The 12,500-nt window shown below is 37.6% G+C and overlaps 2 protein-coding genes across 2 annotated transcripts in view; one reads left to right on the top strand and one right to left on the bottom strand.

The window, feature by feature from the left end:
- Window positions 1-2,700, bottom strand: part of LOC125030418 (transmembrane protein 165-like) — a 21,668-nt gene extending 18,968 nt beyond the window's left edge. Inside the window, 2 exon segments of the mRNA XM_047620455.1 lie at window positions 827-963; window positions 2,546-2,700. Coding sequence (XP_047476411.1) covers window positions 827-943 — 117 coding nt within the window. The 5' untranslated portion in view covers window positions 944-963; window positions 2,546-2,700.
- Window positions 2,701-3,462: 762 nt separating this feature from the next.
- LOC125030535 overlaps window positions 3,463-12,500 on the top strand; it is a 12,213-nt gene continuing 3,175 nt past the window's right edge. Inside the window, exons 1-5 of the mRNA XM_047620621.1 lie at window positions 3,463-3,583; window positions 5,058-5,135; window positions 6,679-7,959; window positions 8,099-8,301; window positions 10,640-10,762. Of these exons, the coding sequence (XP_047476577.1) occupies window positions 6,687-7,959; window positions 8,099-8,301; window positions 10,640-10,762 (1,599 nt within the window). The 5' untranslated portion in view covers window positions 3,463-3,583; window positions 5,058-5,135; window positions 6,679-6,686. The remainder of the gene's footprint in view (window positions 3,584-5,057; window positions 5,136-6,678; window positions 7,960-8,098; window positions 8,302-10,639; window positions 10,763-12,500) is intronic.

The raw sequence follows: 12,500 nt of genomic DNA, 5'->3' as shown, positions 1-12,500 counted from the left end.
TTCCCAAACCAATCCACCCCAGTTCTATACATGTAAACCTCGACCAGAATACCCCCAAATATGATTTATTCTATATGCAGATTGACTTTGCCGGGAAAGTTCGAACCATAATCAATCGGTTCAAAAAACCAATATAATTTCAGAGGTCCGGGGTAACCCAAATATCAAAAGAATAAACAGCCCCTGGTTAAATCAGATTTTTTTCAAGTAGGTACTAGCGAGTCCTACCCATACGTAACCAGTGGTGGATATGAAGTATATTTCCTCAAAGAAAAAGCATTGGCTTTTATACTAGAAGTGGAAGTAGTATCATATCCAAAAAATTAAGCTTGTTTTTTCATCTGATATCAAATCAGTGATTGATTCCCATTTCAAATAACAGGCTAGCAATCTTTAAGATGTGCCAAAGGTTTTTTGGGCTGGGAGAGATATTTCATATATTACTGAGGACCAATGATGTCATGTTTACAGAGGGTTAAAGAATGTATTGTATCAGTAAAGGAGACAAATCAAGCATTATTAGCTTGGGTTGATATTAGTGAAAGCATACCTATTAGGCAGGATGAGATATTAAAATTCTACTTCTATTGCATGACAATGCACTTCTCTCTTAATATTCTAGCATAATATCAGACTCATTCATTGATTAGGGGGACAGGTGAAGCTTCTAGACTAAAATCATCCCTGATTTTATGAATAGCTATTGGACACCTTACCTTATATACAATAATCTACACATTATACGACCACACCTGTATGCTTATTACCATATGTTCACCAGCACAGTACATTTGAATACAGATTACTCTACTGTATATATGCTTACCTCAAAATCTGGCTGCTCTTTTTTAATCACTGGCTCTACATCTATAGGATGTATTTCTGCGCTGATGACCACAAAAGTCATGCACAATAAAGTTATAAACCAAAGGAAGCGCATCATTGTGATTTTCTAGCCCCAATCTGAAAAAAATGATAAGAACAAAGCTTAATACAATACCATAAATATGGATAAATATGCTACTATTACATCCCTACAAACCTTTCTATGTTTGCATTCTTGGCAGGCAAAAATTTGCAGAAGCAAATCCAACTCACAGATAGAGCAGTATGGATGCACTATGTTAGGGCAAATAAATTTTGTGACATCTATCAGGTTAATATATCATTATTCATGGGCTGTATTTTTCCATGTCGACCCTGCATACTATGCGCTCTATCTTGCCGAGAAGGAGGATTCTTTGTCTTCCAGGGCTGGGGTAGGGGAGCAGCAGCCCCTAAAGGTTGGGTTGCATGGGGCATGGTCCCCTTCTTCACACAATATTGTGACTTATTCTGTGCATATTATTATAATAGTGGCATATTTCATAGATCATATTTCAAAATTCGCCCTGCGATTTCCCTGGTACTTTTCATGCCCTTACGTGCTATTGGGGCCAAGAATGGGGAGGGCTTTGGGATTGCTGCGATAAATACCCTATATCTATGGGTAGTAAATGGTGAGAGGAATCCATTGATACTACTATCATCTTGATCAGTTATGCAAAGGTAATCAGTGCAAGTACCTATTTAAGTAACACAGTAATAAGTAATAAGGAATTACTCGAATCTCATATCTTGTCAGAACAGTTGAGGTGGAAAACTGTGGTAATTTTTCAGAACACTATCAAAATATATCAAAATTATGCCATGGACCCCCCCCCCCCCCCCCCCCCTCTATTAGCGACAATCTTGAAAGGTGCCAGGGAATTTTTTGTGTCCCCTACAGGTTGGGAGAAGGACACAAAAGAATGGACATACAGGGTTGTGACGGCAGTGTACATAATCAAATTGGGTTGTAAAATAAATCTGAAGAACTCTGAACCCTGAGATATTAGCTTCAATACCTTATTGTATTACTGTTAGTTTACCCCACAATTTCCCTAGTACCTGTCATGCCCTCCCCCGCTATCAGGGCCAAGAATGTGGGGGTTTTGGGGGGATTCCCAGCATAATTCCTACATATATGTGTACTAGAGAGTGAGAGGAATCCAACAATACCAAAGTTGTTGATTGGTTATGCTAAGGTATTGTGAAAAATTACCAGAGCTGTCAGTCCTTTAAGGAGTGCCAAGGATAGTTAGGCCTCAACCCTTGTTTTACAATGCATCACTATAAGACCAAATGTAAGACTATAAGCTTTCCACCATAAATCAAAAGTTCCGATAACGGTAAAGTTTCAAGTGGATAGAACATAACCAATGGACATAGGACGAAAATAAAGGGGCCGATTTCGAAAAACTCTGCAGGTGTCTGAAAATTTCTGCCAAATCATCATTAACACTAACTAATATGACAATACATACGCATATGCCTGCAGTCGTCTCAAATTTTGGAGATCTTAATCTCTTCCACAGAATGACCTCGATCTCATCATTCTAAATTCCAAAGGCTCCATAAAAAACAAATTTCAAATCAAACCCGCCGGCATTTAACTACATCCAATTTACATCTCTCCCCACTGGAAATTCCTTAACAACTAGAAAGAGCGACAGTTTGTCCTTACCCGTCAGATGACCAAAGCTAGAATCAGCTGTCTCTACAACTGAATCTAGAATCAGCTGTTTACAACTATTTACTTCATTCACTCTCCCGATACATGTACACTCGGTCCTTGACTCTTGCTTAGTATCGGGAAGGGCATCCAATCCCCTAACTGCGGCTCTTATGTGGGATCCGAACCCCTACCTCGACACGGATAATCAATTCCGATCGTATTGTTGTTGGAGCCACGTCATGTATTCTGGAGGAAATTTCGACGAAATTGTTACTGAGAATTAGGGATGCATTAATGGAGGTTATTTAAGTAGATCCTTTCTTCTTTCATCGTAATATGCTATTTTGCTTCTCTGGTTTATTGCGATGGGTTTGCTGAAGTATTGACTCCACTTGAAATTTGTGATGTCTGCTAGCGGGTCAAGAACACTAGGTATTCAAGAGCTTATACTTAATGCAGAGTCACGAAATTTTATTTACGAAGACATGCTGACGGTGTTTTAGAGTGTTAATAATGAGTCTTCAAAAATCTTCCACATATTTTTTTTTCGCTGCTTGGGGTGGGGAGGTGGGGGGGTAAATATAGATCATATCCATCTCCTACCTTTGGTAACACTGGTTCTCGCCCTAGGCAATATTCCTACCGAGAAGATTATTTTGATTTCGTCTTACTTTAAAGCTATGAGTTAATACGTTTCATCAAGAAAAGCCAATCCTAACAACGATTAGTATCAGTACTGTCAGTTTTAGCTATTTTTATTGGTACTAAAGGTTACAAACGTTAGCACCTTTCTACTACGTTTGGGCGAGTTGCCAGAAGTCTGCCCTACAGATACAAGACTCGACCTTATACATTTCCTCAAAACGAAATAATACCCATTTAGGTCATGTCCATCGCTAGTAAGGTATTACTAACTATGTTACATCATCCCCGAACAACGTCAGCTAACATTAGCACCTTCTCGCTACGTATATAGACGAACCGCTCGGTATGTGCAACAGCAGCGAACCCGAAGGAGGCAGAAGCACGTGTGGCGACAGCTGGGAGGTAAATAAAGGTGTTGCTCGGTGCAATGTGTGTGCTTTTGGGGCCGATTGTTACTCACACAGGTCGATTCAGGAGATGAGATGCGTTAGTGATCCTTCCTTAGTGTGGTATTTGTATGTTTTGTGCGGTTTCATTCAATATTTGGTCTCTAGGAGGAGGGTAGAGGGTTGCCCAATAAGTTGAAATCGAATTGTCTGTCAATTGATGATTGTAGAACAGAAGTTCGAGGAGAATTGCAAGATTGCATGGGAACTATCATGGGGTTAGTTGCTTCTGTGGAGTTGCAAATGAAATAATGACTGAATAAGTGAATTTCTGTCTGTCTGTTTGTCTCGCTCATGTTTGCGTGTCCTATTTACTTCTATTTATTTTATTTTGTTATTTTACTTTTATTTATTTATTTTTGTTTATCTGTATCTCTTATGTTTGTGTGTCTAATTTATTTCTATTTATCTATATTATTTTATAATTTTACCTTTTAATTATTTATTTTTATTTATCTGTTTCTCATATGTTTGTGTGTCTTGGTGTCGGGGGGGGGGGGGTATCATTGTGAGCAAGTGCAAGAAGGTATTTTGAACAATTACTGTGTAGGTTTATCTTCCTTGAGTATTTTTTTTATTTTAACCTCCGCACTTGACAATGTTTCATTTAAGACTGACAAACCACAAGCACTTTATGCTCTGAAGATACAGTATAAAGTACTTTATTTTTCGAAATGAATTGGAAGGGGGGTCTGCCAGCTCTTAAGCAGTAAGTGTTTAGAACCTTCTGTGACCAATCAAGAGGTTCCTGTGCTTTTGGAATGAAGCCGGGAAAATCCCACCATGCCTTACAGACTTGGCCCTGTTGTTAGAGGAGGGCGTGAAGGTTACCAGGGAAATTGCAGGGCAAAAAGTGAAAGAAATATATGAAGTTAGTCACCAAGTCATCTAATGTGAGGGGATGTTTTTCCCCCCAGTAAGCTGTACCAACACCCATGCCCTGGAGTTCATCGAGTCTTCCGTGTGTTTATGGCAATATGGAGTGAATGACTCGTCACAAGGAGTTAAGATTTACACTGAACTAGTAGTGCGGGGATCTTTTGTTCCAGGCTGTGCCCCCTGCATATTAGACATTGCAGTGTGGGCAGAAAAATTTCCATTGAATTTCACCTTGCCATGATTGTATGTAATTACCCTGCAATTTCCCATGGTAACTGTCATGGTAACTGTCAGCCAAAATTGTTGGGTTGTTTCTATATGTATGCGTAAAAAAGGGTTTGAGGAATGTGTGAGTACCAGTATCATTGTGAGAAAGTGCAAGAAGGTATTTTGAACAATTACTGTGTAGGTTTATCTTCCTTGAGTATTTTTTTTTTTTTTTTTTATGTTTATTTGCTAATAAAATATCACTTAACATTCCAGGTTACTGATCACCACAGGGAATTCTTTTAGATATGTTATGACCCTTTTTTTTTTTTTTTCCCACACAGGACCAGCTCTAGGGGGGGAAACCCAAAGGGGCCTTCATGACTTGAAACTCAGATATTGGCAGCACCGTCAGCATCAGGGTATGACACATGTCTTTTTCAGCCTGTTGCATGGTCACTATCAAAAGTATATTTTTGGGGAATGACAACAAAACCTTCATAGGCAAGATTAAGAATTCCTCATAGAGTTTGATGTGGTCTGAACAAATCAGGTATTCAGGTATTTCCTTTGGTTTTTGATGAGCAACCCCACCTCCCCTGGGTACTGGGAGAAATCAGTGTTTGGCTATAGGAGAGACAAGAAATACAAAGCACATTTGATTTTTGCCAAATGTAAAATAAGGATATAAACTACGTGATTTTCTTTGATTTGACCGACATATTGATTTCAGAGTAATTTCCATTGGTTAACTTCTATAGATAAATTAAATGTCCAGGAATTGTTATTTCTAGACAGATGGGTTTTTTTTTCTAGACATGCCCATCATTAGACAAAATTGCATCAATCAAATGTTAAGAGTTAGTGCAAATCTCCCTTTTTTTTTTTTAATTAAATTGCTTCATATTTTTACTTTATATTGGAAATGATATAAGGAAAGTGTCTTAGATTTCATCAATTTATTGTTTGCATGAACTGTCAGTCATGAAAGTCTGATGGTCTTGCACTAAAACTGTGTTCTCTCAAGACCTGTAGATCAGTGAGTAAGGTTCAGTGTTCCATGACCAAATACAGGATTTGATTATTTATTTGAGCCAATACAGTAGTCTATTTAATTATTAATGGTTTGACTAAGACTGTGGATTCCTTTTTCTCTGGCTCGTGACACTTTCCTGCCTGGCTGACTTTTCTTGTCATGCCTCAAGCTAATTGAATGAAGAAATGCTTTGTCAGAAATGCTGGTTAGATGTTAGAATTTCTGTGGCAATGCTAGTAACAATATTGAATCTTAAGAGATTGTGTTTTTTAATAAAGGAGAAAGTAATTCAAGTACATGACGAATACACATAGGTCACTTGATATACTGTATCAAGATGATAATAGATTGTTTTCCTTGAGCAGAATCCATATTATCTCTTCAACTCTGTGCAATAATAATGACAATAAGTGGCATTTTGTTATGTTATTTCTGTGATTTTAAAGTACTTCTGTATTATTCCATTTTCTGTAACATATCCTATGCCACCAGTCACAAAGGGCGGCAATGGGATCTTGTGCATGGAAATACTGTCCTCCCTAGAGCCAGCATTTTCACCCATGATTTACTTGTGGTTCATTCCATTCTAGTTTATCAGAGGAAGTAATACAACAGCCTCTTCCTAAATGCCTATGACTTCTAATCTTCTTCTAAGAGTTTTATGCACTCAAAGCAAGCTATTCCCACTATAGGTCTACAGACAAATTTTTACTTTTCATGACAGTCTATTCCAGTCACTCCAGTCCTTAGCCAAATTTTTTCATGATGTAACAGTTGTGTTAATGGTGGCACAAATCTCCTAAAACTATTTTGTGGCGATTGCCAAAATCAGTCTCTCCTTTTCTCCTCACTACTCATCTTCCTTCTCCTCTCTCCCCTCTTTCCCTTTTTCATTTTGATTTTTTATAATATATTTCAATTTCTTCCAGGCTGCAAGATGAGTGACTCCGAGAATGGCAGCGAGTTTGACGGTGAAATTGAGGAGACAGAATTTGGACTTTACATGCAGCTTTATTTTGAATCCAATCCAGAATATAAAGCATGTGATAGTTCCCACATTAGACACAAGTTATCTGGCAAGGAGAACATAGAAGAATCACCCAAGTCAAATGAGAATATTAATGAAGATAAGGAAACGGAAGTAAGAGAATATGATCGGGTCTCTGATAAAGGCAAGGAATGCACTACCAGTTGCATTAACGAAAATAACATTACATTTTCAAGAAATGTCAATAAGAATGATACCAAAGGGAGGGATACTGCAGATAACACTGATATACCTTGCTCAGAAAGTCCAGATGGGAGGGATCCCCAGAGCCAACTGAAAAGGGTATCTAGAGATAGGCTCTCTAGTATTTGTAGTATAGACAGCATATCTGGCAGTGTCCCTCTGGATAACTTGTACTGTGTTGATTTAATTTCTGATGAAGAGGAAGGAGGAATCAACCAGAAATTGGCCATGTCTGAGAGTTTAGATCAGGAGGCTCCACGAGAAACTAGCAATTCAAAGAAAAGGAAAAGGTTCAGATATTCGTCTGACAGTGATAGAGAGGAATCAAGATGTGCTAGTATAGTTATGAAGGTAAAGACACATAAGAAAAGGATAACAAGTAAAGAAAGATGCAGCACTCCAAGGGACAGTGATGATAATGAGGATGTTTATGTGCTTCCCCCTCCACCACCACAGCAAGTTTCAGTTGTGGATTTAGCTTCAACTTCTGATAGTGATCCTGCAGTTGACACCAACTTGAAAGAAAAGCCAAATACCAAGACTAAATGCAAATTTGATTCACAAGTTGACCACACACCCAAATGTATATCTAAAGCAAAAGCGGTAAAATCACCTAAGAAGTTAGTGAATGGTGACCTTTCCCAAATAATTGCCGCCTTGAAGAGAGGCAATAAGAGAACCAATTTTGCTAGTGAGTCTGACACAGAGAGTGAGACAGATTCACTCGAGGGGGAATTAGAAACAAACTTGACAATGAATTTGGACAAAGGATTAAAAAGATACCTTGAAAATGATAAGCAGCACAAGAATAGAACAACAGGAAAGGTTAAGAATGTGAGAAGCTTTGACTACAGCAAAACACTTACTAAAAGCACACATCTGCCAAGCTGTAAGAAGTGGACAGCCTCTATGGCCTCTTTCTATGATACAGATATATCAGAAGACCTGCATATAGAGGCAGTACATCAGCAACAAACAAGTGAGTTTTCTATTTACATTTTCAAAGTAACTTTTGGAGGCATAGTAAAAGGTTTGTTTTGTAGTTATCATTATCGTCATTTAAGATTTTTTTTACTCTTTTTAACAACTTGGTAACTTGTATATGTGTTGAATTCCAGATTCACGAAGGGACTGGCATATTAATGCAAATGATTATCCAGTCCAACAAAGAGGTCGATATTTCACCAGGGAAGTAAGATGTACTCGGTGTCGACAGTTTGGTCACCTGGAGAAGGATTGTCCAAGAGTACCACATTGTCACCTTTGCTCCCAAACAGGACATACAGTGAGATACATGTGTCCAGACAACTGTTGCTTTAGAGTAAGTAAAAAACTACCAAAGTTTTTAATTTTTATGAACTATAATTGTTCCAATCATATAAAATGGACACGTCATCTCTGAAAGTCTGTCCTCAAGGTTTGACACAAAAACCAGGCAAGTGCAAGCAATAGGAAGGGAATAAGGAGATTGATGGATAAAAGTTGTCTACAAGTATCTCTTCCTATCATTTAATACTGCCACTCAGTGTCTTTAGTTGTATTGTCTATCTAAGTACACAGGGACAGTGTGGACCAAATAAAAGATGAAATAGTGATCACCATTATGATCAGACAAAAATATTGTTACAAGAAAGATTATTGAAAACCCAGTCTGATATCTTGATGAATACATTTTTTATTAAAATTTCAATGGGAACGAAAGGGAAGGATAAATTTAACACATCTGGTGTCATTCTAAACAAATTCGTCAAATCCAATTCTTTCAGAGAACATTGTTTGAGACTGTGGCATCCATGCTGAATTATTTGTTGTTACCCATGTGTGTTGTGCTTGGAGTGTCATTCATAGTTTATTTGATCACAGACGACATATTGCTATTGCACGTAGTCTCAAAAGCATTTATCCTGAATGGGAAATGTTTCAGATCCATGGAAAAAAGACTAACAAAGTCTTTTTAAAATCACAACCCTGGACAGTAATAAATCACTTGGAGAGAGAGTGACAGACAGACAGACTGAATATGTGTGTGTGTGTGTGTGTGTGTGTGTGTGTGTGTGTGTGTGTGTGTGTGTGTGTGTGTGTGTGTGTGTGTGTGTGTGTGTATGTGTGCATGTGCATGCATGCGCATTTGTGTGTGTGTGTGCGTTCATGCGTGCCTCCGTGTGGGTGTGGGTGAGGGTGCGCATTTGTGTGAGGCAAATTATGAATTATGCCAACTTGCCCATGAATGTTGTCCACACAATCAAGTTGATGAATAGGCAGGGGCATGCCCGACCATGCCAGGAGCATGTGATAAGTATGGCGCCTAGTATTACCCAAGAAGAAAACATTGTGTCGCATAATAATTGCTCTGTGTGTAAAGAAAAAGAAGAGAATATTGTGCAAAGATTGGCAAAATAAAAGATGTTTATGAAAGCCACACAACAATACTTTGGGAACTACAACATAACCATAAGCAAGATTTCAGAAAATATTTAAGAATGAGCTTAAGCACATTTTACACCTTATTTGTAAAGGTTGGGCTATATGTAATGAAAGAGACAAACAAGAGGAATAGTATAACAGCAGGAGCTCGAGCTGCATCGGGCATCACCTGGTGATTTCACTCATCGGGCACTCAGGAAAGTTAACGGTGGCCCATCAAATTTGCCCGTTAGTGGGCATGCCTTCCAATTAGGCCTGCTCATCTCGACAGAACTTTTGGGTATTTTCCCTGTACCTAATCCCTCTTCCATTTCTTTTGTGATTCTAGTACATTAAGTCAAATATCCAGGTAATATAGATGTTATAGTTTACATCATATGAATACTGTAATGTATTGTTTGTGTACTTTTGCATTTTGTATTCCAAATTAAAAACGGCAAAAAATAGTGAATAGTGTTGTCTGCATATGATTCCACTAACACATTTCCCTGTCTAACAAGAATATATTGTTATTTCCTTATAAGTGTGACAGGCATGAGAATTTCAGGATGATTTTAGCCACTTGCTATATCAATATCTGTATATATTTGCAATATAAAAACCTGGAGAGTCTTACCCAGTCACAGGCTTTATTTAGATGCCAAAAATATTTACCAGATAGAGTATTGGATGTGCATGGTCAGACACACTGCTGGTGCTCTGAGTACATACAGATGTACAGATATGTACAGATACCTATGCCAACGTCTATGCTAAATGTAAAAGAAAATAAAACTAAATAGGAAAAAAAAAAATGTATATTTAACCCAACCACCCCGGATTTATGATTTGTCTCCTGTAGTTTTTGTGCCCCACATGTGCTCAGCCGGCAAGGAGTCTATCAGTAGGCCCTAGTGACCAATCCTTATTTCCCCATTCCTTGAATAGGAGGGAAAATGTGTTTTTCTTTTTAATACAGTTGACATTGATACTGTTATTATTGTTATTGATGTTATGATTGTTAAATTGTTATTAAAAGTTTGATAACATTTAAGACAATGAAATAATTCAAAAGACCCTTTCCAAAAGCTGGGGAAAAGGGTAAACAGGTGAGATAGGTATGACTAGTAAATGACTGAGCACTTGCAGAGCCATCTATGCATAAATACAATAAATAAACATTGCATGTATTCTTGTCATACATGCTGATTGGGTTAAATTTACCCTGTAGATCTCATGTCAAAATTTCTTTGCAGTGTGGTGGAGAACCCCATGGATTTTGCTACAACACTTCAGCTGCTGTCAGATGCCATTTGTGTGGCTTTCATGGTCATCGGATGCAGTTGTGTCCGGATTTGTGGAGGAGATTTCACATAACAGTATGGCAATTTGTTTTTTGTTCGTTTTTTATGAAAAGTATGTTACAATTCTTTAAGAAGTGTATAAGAGTGAAGTGGTTCACACTTAGCCCTTCCATTTAAATGTATTACAAAAAGTAATACGTCTCTGCATCCATGCTAATGGTATCTGATTATTTATTGGTTGATTTTGTTTCATTTACTACATATTTTGTTATGTTCTGAATGTTATGAGGTGGTGAGCTTGTTGCAGAGTTGATATAAATTGCAATGGTTGTTGAGGAGCTGGGAAAATAGTTTGAAATAAGATATCATGGTGGAGATACTAACAGGAGTAATTTCTTACTTGTGTGAAGTCAGGTTACAGAAGCCAAGACAGAAGGAGATTCAGGTTTCCTTTGGTCTATGCAGAAGCCCCTTAGGTGTAGGCCTAACCAGATTACACATCATTCGTACATAATTGCCTTATATATTTGTTATTGTGGTACGCATGGACCAGGGTGCCCTCATACAAAATTTACTTCTTACCTTTAATGGTGGGGCAGGGAGTCATATGGTTGAAATATTTGAAAAAAAATATATTGTAAAAAAGAAAAAGAAAAAAAAAGAGAGAAAATAAATTGAAAAATGGTGTGTAGTTGAAGACCCATTGTATGTAGTATCTTAAATAATCATGAATAATAACAGAGATATGAAATGCTTATGTACCCCCCCATGCCCCCCCTCTCATCCTCACACACCTAGCATACACACAACAATAGCATATTTTCAACAACAACAACAACAAAATAAATACATCTTTTAGATTATATTTTCATACATCTGGCAGGGGACAAGAGCAACAGATACCTTTGCAGAATGTGCTCAGTGCCATTGCAGGTTCAGATCCCTACAAAGATTTTTATGCACTTTTTCAATATGGGTAGATATGGAAAGCTATATCTAAACATAGTGAAGAATGTAAGAAGGGCTGCTGCCATCAGGACCTCCTAGAAAAGAGAGGGAGGAGGGAGTACCCGCTGCTCACCTGCACATCTTATGAGGAATTTTGCATGAATTTCCTTACCAAACAGACCATCTTAGAAAACAATGTTGGGTTCAGGAAGAGTAGTTTACTCATGACCCTATTTGGGAGCTATGAAAAGTGAGAGGGAAGTCTTGAAAGACAAGACCGAAAAAAAAGGAAATCACAAACAAAACCATCTGTAAGAAAAAGAAAAAGCACAGCAAAATCAGTAGATTTTGAAGCAAGAGATTATTAATGAAACTTGGCAACAAGGAGGAAGGTGTTGCCTTCTGATACCCTCAAACCCCTTTATGAGGGGGATCAAGAACCTAATCAGAACCCAGAATGCAATAGAAAATATGCTTACATATTTTGCTTAAATGATATTGCAAATTTAGACCAATTGGAGTCATTCAGTGACTTTTATGTCAAGGTAAAGGAACAAATATCTTTGAGATCCCTTTTTCAAAAAGCCAATTTCAATAGATGAACAGGAAATGTAAAGGTCACTGTATAACATTGTCAAAATTTGTTATGAATGATATCAGGCAATATTTTTTTTTTTTTTTTTTTTAATTCTCTTTTTTTATAGCTCCTATAGTTTTTCATCAAAATGCTTCAAATTCTGAGAGAAAGTACATAGCATTGAGGTTAATAAAAAAAGATCTCCATTCTTAATTAATGAAGTTGGATGTCAATTGGACTTAAATGCAATGCCCAAGAAAGTCTAAGAGAGATTAAGACACTCCTTAT

This window comes from Penaeus chinensis, chromosome 11 (genome assembly GCF_019202785.1).
Source record: "Penaeus chinensis breed Huanghai No. 1 chromosome 11, ASM1920278v2, whole genome shotgun sequence".
Classification (NCBI taxonomy): Eukaryota; Metazoa; Arthropoda; class Malacostraca; order Decapoda; family Penaeidae; genus Penaeus; species Penaeus chinensis.
This window is presented reverse-complemented; position numbering and strand designations above follow the sequence as displayed.